We start from the raw sequence: 9833 nt of genomic DNA, 5'->3' as shown, positions 1-9833 counted from the left end.
AGGTATATGTAAGGTGGGAGGAGTTGGATCTGGATCCAACCACACACCCCTGGATCTTGTGTTCTGCAGTGAGGACCGTCTCGATCTAGGAGGATTAAAATTTCTATAGAAAGTACATTTCTTAATCATATTTTAAAGACAGCTAAAGACTTATTTTACTCTGCTTTTCCTTTGTAAATTACTGCATCTACACTGACTTTCATTTTTTTGACGTTGCTAAGTTCTATTGTCTACTTTGTCTTTATATGGACATTGTCGTGCATCAGGGAAATATCTGCGCTCTCATGTACAGTCAAGGTCTTCAGACAAAATCTCTCTTTGTTTTCCTTTCACTATTTAGTCTTTGGTGAGAAAGTATCCAAAACATTTAAATGGACCAATGTCAAAGTAAACATTGGAAAGTAGAAAAAAAAGAAAGTAAAGCTTTGACTGTTTGTGCGCGTATAATTCTCTCATGACTGTTGCAGTCTCTCTTTTTGTCTGTTTCATTGTAGATGTACCTCATTGCAATTATAGTGTTTTTCCTTTGTTTGTTTATTTCTGCCTATTGTCTTTTCAATCATTCAGTGGAAGAAGAGTCTGGCTGCCTACTGTTTTCAAGAATTCACTATTAAGACCAGTCACTACTTCTGCTGCAAGAAGAGCAGGAAGGCCAGATGGAGCTGTTTTGATAAAGAGGCTTCAGGGTCTGAATACTTTCCGTACCCACTGTATATATATATATATATATAAAAATCAGTCTTCAAGTATTTTACTACACTTCAGTATGTTGTTCTTATTAAGTAGGGGTTATTTTTTAGGATTCTATACTTAACCTAAGTCTCTGAGAACCTGACACCTTGTACTTCTGGAGACTCCAGGTAGGTTGCAGTTATGGAAAATGGTAGCGCTGGAGACTAAATGGTTCCTGGTATTTCACACCCAATTCTTCACATTACTTCCTAATTCTTTTGCAGTTAACATGCATCTTTTCTTCTCCACGTGTTTTTGGCTCATATATATAGGCTTTATAGACAGATAAGTTGAGAGTGACCCTTGAAGGACCAGCACCACATCCTCTTGTACCACTGTTTGAAGAATTTATCTTCCAGAATCTGGCAGTAAGTTTTGGGAGTTCATTTTTAGTCCATCTTGAGATTTTATCTGTAGATAACCTGCTTAATAATTATGCACACCTGAATATAAGGAGTTTTTCACTTCCAGCATTCATGAACAATTATATATCGGTTATAAGTGATTAAGATTGATGTTGTTTGGAATTGGTAAAATGTGCTTGGAAAAAAATATAATTAGAATATCAACTTGCATAATAATTATGCATGCACTGTATTTTTACTCTTCCGCTGTCATCAGTAATGCAAAGAATGTTGTGATTGGTTGTCAAGGCAACCAATCAGAATTTAGCATAGTAAGTTTTGGGAGTTCATTTTTAGTCCATCTTGAGATTTTATCTGTAGATAACCTGCTTAATAATTATGCACACCTGAATATAAGGAGTTTTTCACTTCCAGCATTCATGAACAATTATATATCGGTTATAAGTGATTAAGATTGATGTTGTTTGGAATTGGTAAAATGTGCTTGGAAAAAAATATAATTAGAATATCAACTTGCATAATAATTATGCATGCACTGTATTTTTACTCTTCCGCTGTCATCAGTAATGCAAAGAATGTTGTGATTGGTTGTCAAGGCAACCAATCAGAATTTAGCATCCTTGTCTCTGATTGGCTGGAATTATGGCCTATTGTAACGCTGGGATGTGTTGAGAAAGCGAGCTGTAGGCATTTAGAGAGCACTGAGGGCGGGCATCAAGGGAGCAAGCTAGCGAAACGTTGCACATGCAAAAGAGAAGGTCTGCACACATCCAAAAACTTATTTTAAATGCAAAATTGATTTTAGTGCACTCAAAATACTTTCTTCTTTGCGAGACGAACATTTTGTCCACAAAACTCAGATTGCGCGCGTGCAAAATGCACTTTTGTGTGCTCAAAATATGATCTTTCACGTGCAGAATTGTGGCAGAGATGTAACCCCGTACCAGACGAGATTCATTTATATATTGTGCAAATAATTTGTAAAGATACTCAAGAAATACAGAACACTTTTATTTATTTTCAAATTAATTTCAATAGGTTTGTCAAATACTGTACCAGTCATAACTGGCCCATTGTACCAACAGATTTTTTTAACACCTTAATCCTTAATTAGCAAAAACTATATCATTTGTTCAAAGGAAAGTAGTAAAATGATTTATTTATTTTGCAATGTAGACAAAGAATGTAGCTGGAGAGAAAAAAAAGTATGTCATCTTCTCAACCTATATAAAGAAGTAATTAGTCATCCTCAACACTGCTTCATTTTCTAGTTGTAGGTGGTTATGTAACAAATACTCATTTGTCCCACCATAAGCACGTTTAGGGTTGCAAATGAGACAGGAAAAGAAAAATGAATTAGTGCTTCTCCAAAAGCACTAATGAAGCAGACCGAAGTTCCATACATCAGCTTCCCACCTGGCCGTCCTGATTCCTCCAACATAGCACATATCTGTGCTCATCACAAGATCCGACCACGATACATGCCCAAGTGTCTTCCTCGCACTGGCTATGGCTGGCTGATCCGTCAGTCGAAGGCCATCAATGTCCTGGAGAGAGAATATAACCAGTGCTGTGAGGAGAAAAAGGGCGAGCACTCTTCAGCTGTGCTGAAAAGAAGGTGAAGAAAAAAATAATCACAAATGGTTCACAGTTTAATTCTGAACTCATAAAAACACTTCCAGATTAACTATTTCAATAGAAGGTACATAAAATAAATATAAAGAATGCTAAATGTAAATATGAATACAGGAAATATTATTAATCTTTACAGTGTTATAGCATCATCAACAAACAAACACATCAGAACAAGCAGTAAATATAACCATTCCTTTAAGCTGAAAAAAAAACTGGCATCACCTTTTCTTGTTCAAATGTTGATTTTTGTTGCTCATAAATAGTAATATTCTTGAGTATCTTATCTATTTCAGTAGAATAAGATGGTTGATAAGTTTTGTAAGGATGAGAAGAAAACCAAAGGACAGCAGTTTCAGTGTTGTGGAAAGAAGAAGGGAGAGGAGCAGTACTCCTGTTTTGCAGCTTCTGCCCCAGATCCAGAATATAGATCCACTGATGGAGCACTCAGTCTTCCAGCTGCTCCTCCAACCCTCCAGACATTATGTGATACACATACAGCTGTCCAGAGCATGTAAGACCCTCTTCATTCAAAATTGCATGTTTAACAAACTTACAAGTGGTTGGTAGAAATGTACAGTAAAATACAGTAAAAACTACTTAAAAAGCTTTCTATTTCAATCTATTTAAAAGTGCCTTTTATTCCTGTAATGGCACAGCTGAATTTTCAGCAGTCATTACTTCAGTCTTCAGTGTCACATGACTATGACAATAATATGATTTTAGGTTCTGTTGAGTAACACATGCCATTGAGATGATACAATGCTGTTTTTGTGCTTTTATTATCGATGTTTATGTTTATCTATTTCCTTTCAGACATCAGTGACCATGAAAGCCAGTCAAAACAAGGATAGTTAAAAAATAATCTCAGCGTGTGATTACGTGGTTAACCTTGTGCATGGTAAAACATTGGTTCAAGGACTATGAAAATCCAAATATATATTTAACTAAAAGTCTGTATTTTATTTCATTCTAAGACAGCTCATTTTTTGTCTTACTAACATGCAGCAAACTGTAGGCTCTGGAAAATTGAAATATTTATAAAATATTTCAACAATTATTAACTGAAAACAAATTTTTCAACCACAGGAAAGGTTTCCCCTGTTCTGTAGATCAAATGGTTGAACGGTGCTGCCCTCGAGTGTTACAAGAAAGACCTGCATGCATACAGGAATGCTACTGTAATGGAAATCACAACATGGGCTCAGGAATACTTCCGGAAAACATTGTCGGTGAACACAATCCATCATGCCATTCGCCGTTGCCGGCTAAAACTCTATAGGTCAAAAAAGAAGCCATATCTAAACATGATCCAGAAGCGCAGGCGTTTTCTCTGGGCCAAGGCTCATTTAAAATGGACTGTGGCAAAGTGGAAAACTGTTCTGTGGTCAGACGAATCAAAATTTGAAGTTCTTTGTGGAAAACTGGGACGCTATGTCATCCGGACTAAAGAGGACATAAACCCAAGTTGTTATCAGCGCTCAGTTCAGAAGCCTGCATCTCTGATGGTATGGGGTTGCATGAGTGCGTGTGGCATGGGCAGCTTACACATCTGGAAAGGCACCATCAATGCTGAAAGGTATATCCAAGTTCTAGAACAACATATGCTCCCATCCAGACGTCGTCTCTTTCAGGGAAGACCTTGCATTTTCCAACATGACAATGCCAGACCACATACTGCATCAATTACAACAACATGGCTGCGTAGAAGAAGGATCCGGGTACTGAAATGACCAGCCTGCAGTCCAGATCTTTCATGCGACAAAGAAGACCTAAGACATTTGAGCAACTAGAAGCCTGTATTAGACAAGAATGGGACAACATTCCTATTCTTAAACTTGAGCAACTTGTCTCCTCAGTCCCCAGACGTTTGCAGACTGTTATAAAAAGAAGAGGGGATGCCACACAGTGGTAAACATGGCCTTGTCCCAACTTTTTTGAGATGTGTTGATGCCATGAAATTTAAAATCAACTTATTTTCCCCATAAAATGATACATTTTCTCAGTTTAAACATTTGATATGTCATCTATGTTGTATTCTGAATAAAATATTGACATTTGAAACTTCCACATCATTGCATTCTGTTTTTATTCACAATTTGTACAGTGTCCCAACTTTTTTGGAATCGGGTTTGTACATGTATATCGATATATAGAGGCTGAGGTAAGGCTAAGCTTGTTGGTTAATTTGCTGTATTTACGCATGATAAAATCTGCTTAATAAATCTAAATGTAATTTAAAAATTTCTCTTTAAGAATGTGAATGGCTAAAAGATTAAACACCACAAAAAAAAGCTTTTCTTCATCTCATAATTACTGTCTTTACATTAAAACTGTCGGTGTTTCGTGAACGAATCGTTCGCGAAAGTCATTGATTCAATGATTCATTTATAAATACAGCCACTTGCTTAGTTACTGAATGAACAAATTACTCGATGACTCACGCATTAAGACAATAGGCGCGTTTCCATTACCCTTCAAATTGCGCAAATTGCGAATTGAAAATACGCCTAATGGAAACGCGTCAAATTCGCAAAAACGCCCATAGGCTATATCGCAAAAAAGTTGTTACGCTCGCATGAGGTGGTTTTTCAGGCAATGCGAAAAAGGAATAATTCGCAAAACTGCGATGGAAACGGCTTTTTCGCATTTACAGGTCACATGGCGTAGGCTATGTAAAAAGTCATATGATCATTCTTCAATGTACTATAACCTCCAAGAAACACCAACTGCATTTGCAGACAATGTAATTACATGTAACTGTCATATAACTGTATATTCACTGTTTGAGAGTGCCATTGAATGTGTAGCTAATATAAAGTGGGTTTTCATGAAAAAAAAAATCTAACTAAAATCAGAACTGAAAACAAACACTGGATTAAAAAAAAAAAAACTCCCAATAAATCTCCAAACAGTGATTCTATCAGAACATTAATTTTGTTATATCTTGCATAATTTACGTCTATTTTGTGCATTCGATGTTGATTTGATAGGAATTGTTACTGCCATCATACCAACTGAGAATTTATTGCAATGATTTTAAATTCAGTTGAGGTATCTGACATATTATGACATAGCATTGATCTTTTATATGAAGTCTTTAGAGCCATAGGCTATAATATGTTGTTTTTAGATAAATTGCTCAGAGACCAACCAGTTAGACAGAGGTTATTTATATGTACAAATCATCCAAGCACCCAGCCATTTCTAATATAGGCCACATTTCATTAAAATAGCTAAATATTATTAAACTGGAAATAAATTAAAGATCCATCTTTGATTGTCAAAAGAATTCCAGGTTCAGTTCCCTCTCAGCCAATTCGATTTCACATAGTACTTCCATCGGTCAGTTGTGGAGGTCTGATTGTTTAAAGCTTTATTTATATAGAGAGATGCATATGTGCATTCACAGAAAAGAATATGAATGTGCTTTCGTGCTACATTAATGCGCTCTCGACATTTGTCATTAAAATAACGCCATAGCAGTTTTCCTGCAAAATGTCTTACTGATTATAGAGAGACATTTTTGAGCATTTGTCATAAAAGAAGAACTGTTGGACAGTTCAGAATGTTTTGTTCCCAAAAATATAACAAATTCTATATGTATATAATATATCAATAAAAAGTCTGTTGTTCTCACGCAACATAATTTACATTTAAAAATGTATATATATATATATATATAGGGAACACATACAATATAGGCTACATTCTGACAAGAGTCAACTTTAATACTATAATAGACTATAATAATATATATTTAAGAAAACCACCCCTTCTTTATTATTTAAAGCATTATTTTTTTCCCCAGTGTGCAGTGACTTTTAAAATGTCATGCATGCTCAACCTATCTGTTCTGTGAACAGTTTTGTTATTTTTAGCACTGTACATAAAGGCTTGGCGAGTTTGTTTCACAAACTAATGGGTCGTTTGCAAGGCAAGACTGTCGTCAGTATAACTGAGGATATTACATTATATTATTTGGATTATAAATTATTATTTGGATAAATTAGAGCTTCGTATGTAGGCCTAATACGATTTAAAGTATCTAATAATAGTGTGTGTAGATTGTTGTCAGAAACGCTTTTTGCATTATTAAATGAGTATTTCAGATTATAGTCTCAGACAGGTCTGTGACAGTAAAGGGTGGCAGAGAGTCAGTCCGGGCGGAACCGGACACTGGTCTGTCTGTCTGGGTCCGGTCAGGGATCGGGTCCAGTAAACCCGAATCAAAATGGATTCCTCCGGTCCACCCGACACGGGCTTATCCGCCCCTCCAGGTACATTAAATCATTATGTTTTTGTAGTGATATTGACTCATTTGTGTTTTTTTATGTTGATCTGTTGCCATGGTTCCACTGTGTTTACCAGCACTGGTTTGATTCAGTGTGTTTACTGACTTCACTCAAGGCTTTTGTTCAACAACAACAAAATGCATTTCATCTATTATAGTTGTTAGTTAGTAAATATACTGTATCTGTAACTTATTAGATATGTGTCATTTATTGAATTCAGTTGATCTGTGATGTGAAGGTTGTCCTGAAATAATCCAGATCGATGATGTGGGTCTGTGGCTAACATGCTATAAGCTAACTAGCCCATCCTTCAAGCATGTAACAGAGCTAATATTAAAATGAATAACCTTCATTAACAAATACAATTCAGCTACGAATCTTTTTGGTTGTTTTTCTAGTCAATTGGTTTGTTTTGGATTTATTGCTTAGAGTGAACCATTCTCTATGAATTTCTCTCTACAAGTGTTGTCGAGTTTCAACAGCCGCACAGCACGATGATTTCTCACTTTATTTAGACATTTTTATTTATATTTTCTTATGTGTGTGTGTGTGTGTTCTGTGAACATTATAGATTTTAAGAATTATAGATAAGGTTTGCAGGAATTTATGTAAACTGTATAAAAAGTCTGTTGTTCTCACGCAACATAATTTACATTTAAAAATGTATATATATATATATATATAGGGAACACATACAATATAGGCTACATTCTGACAAGAGTCAACTTTAATACTATAATAGACTATAATAATATATATTTAAGAAAACCACCCCTTCTTTATTATTTAAAGCATTATTTTTTTCCCCAGTGTGCAGTGACTTTTAAAATGTCATGCATGCTCAACCTATCTGTTCTGTGAACAGTTTTGTTATTTTTAGCACTGTACATAAAGGCTTGGCGAGTTTGTTTCACAAACTAATGGGTCGTTTGCAAGGCAAGACTGTCGTCAGTATAACTGAGGATATTACATTATATTATTTGGATTATAAATTATTATTTGGATAAATTAGAGCTTCGTATGTAGGCCTAATACGATTTAAAGTATCTAATAATAGTGTGTGTAGATTGTTGTCAGAAACGCTTTTTGCATTATTAAATGAGTATTTCAGATTATAGTCTCAGACAGGTCTGTGACAGTAAAGGGTGGCAGAGAGTCAGTCCGGGCGGAACCGGACACTGGTCTGTCTGTCTGGGTCCGGTCAGGGATCGGGTCCAGTAAACCCGAATCAAAATGGATTCCTCCGGTCCACCCGACACGGGCTTATCCGCCCCTCCAGGTACATTAAATCATTATGTTTTTGTAGTGATATTGACTCATTTGTGTTTTTTTATGTTGATCTGTTGCCATGGTTCCACTGTGTTTACCAGCACTGGTTTGATTCAGTGTGTTTACTGACTTCACTCAAGGCTTTTGTTCAACAACAACAAAGTGCATTTCATCTATTATAGTTGTTAGTTAGTAAATATACTGTATCTGTAACTTATTAGATATGTGTCATTTATTGAATTCAGTTGATCTGTGATGTGAAGGTTGTCCTGAAATAATCCAGATCGATGATGTGGGTCTGTGGCTAACATGCTATAAGCTAACTAGCCCATCCTTCAAGCATGTAACAGAGCTAATATTAAAATGAATAACCTTCATTAACAAATACAATTCAGCTACGAATCTTTTTGGTTGTTTTTCTAGTCAATTGGTTTGTTTTGGATTTATTGCTTAGAGTGAACCATTCTCTATGAATTTCTCTCTACAAGTGTTGTCGAGTTTCAACAGCCGCACAGCACGATGATTTCTCACTTTATTTAGACATTTTTATTTATATTTTCTTATGTGTGTGTGTGTGTTCTGTGAACATTATGGATTTTAAGAATTATAGACAAGGTTTGCAGGAATTTATGTAAACTGTTTTTGGAGTTGAAAGTTATTTCGTCACTTAGTGCGGATTAAAATATGGCAAACATGTGATCTAAATATTTATTACACTTACTGTGTATGAGAATGCTAATCTATTTCAACTGTTGATAAAGTCGATGCATTCATCTCTTTGACACTTCATACCGTTTCTGTTTGTGCATTAGCTAATTGGTTATTGGGATGTAAATGGCATTAACAGTGCTTGTCCTGCCAGTGGTTATTTTCTTCGACTCTCTGTCTGTCTTCATTGACCACTGAGTAAAAATAACATCCCTTGGGAAATTAAGTGGATATTCACTAGTCTGAGGTGCTGAAGTCAATCAGGTGGTCATTATTTGGGTGGTTTTGCCTGTTAGCTCAGAATATCATGGCATTTTGTGTGGGTAACCCACATTAGGATGTAGTTAGTGCACTATTGGAAGTATTTTTAGTGCTCTCAGACACACGCACACTGTCTTGATGATGGCTCAGGCTGTTTTTTTGCTCTAAATATAAATGTGAAAATAGGACAGAAACCAGCTCTCTCGCCCCCAGATGAAATGGGACAGCCTGGTGAACTTCTAAACCCCAAATCCCATCTCACAGGCAGCACATCTTGCCACAATTCATGACCTCAAATGTATGTTTGTTTCCGTGTGCATGAGGTACAAGATTTGTTGCCTACTTCTCTTGAGAGAAAGTGTTAATCTCTTAAAGGGATAGTTCACCCAGAAATGAACATTTGATGTTTATCTGCTTACCCCCAGGGTATCCAAGATGTCGGTGACTTTGTTTCTTCAGTAGAACACAAACAAAGATTTTTAACTTAAACCGTTGCAGTCTGTCAGTCATATAATGGCAGTCAATGGGCTCCACGGCTTTGAGAGTCAAAAAAAAACATACACAGACAAAA

The 9833-nt window shown here is 35.9% G+C and overlaps 1 protein-coding gene across 1 annotated transcript in view; it reads left to right on the top strand.

The window, feature by feature from the left end:
* The window catches only part of LOC107564870 (extracellular matrix protein 1-like), a 6715-nt gene extending 3996 nt beyond the window's left edge, over positions 1-2719 (top strand). Inside the window, exons 5-6 of the mRNA XM_016250046.1 lie at positions 568-686; positions 2506-2719. Coding sequence (XP_016105532.1) covers positions 568-686; positions 2506-2719 — 333 coding nt within the window. The remainder of the gene's footprint in view (positions 1-567; positions 687-2505) is intronic.
* The last annotated feature ends 7114 nt before the right edge of the window (positions 2720-9833 follow it).

Source organism: Sinocyclocheilus grahami, unplaced genomic scaffold (genome assembly GCF_001515645.1).
Source record: "Sinocyclocheilus grahami isolate Dianchi unplaced genomic scaffold, SAMN03320097.WGS_v1.1 scaffold967.1, whole genome shotgun sequence".
Taxonomy (NCBI): domain Eukaryota; kingdom Metazoa; phylum Chordata; class Actinopteri; order Cypriniformes; family Cyprinidae; genus Sinocyclocheilus; species Sinocyclocheilus grahami.
The sequence above is the reverse complement of the archived record's forward strand: the minus strand, read 5'-3'. Positions and strand labels throughout refer to the sequence as shown.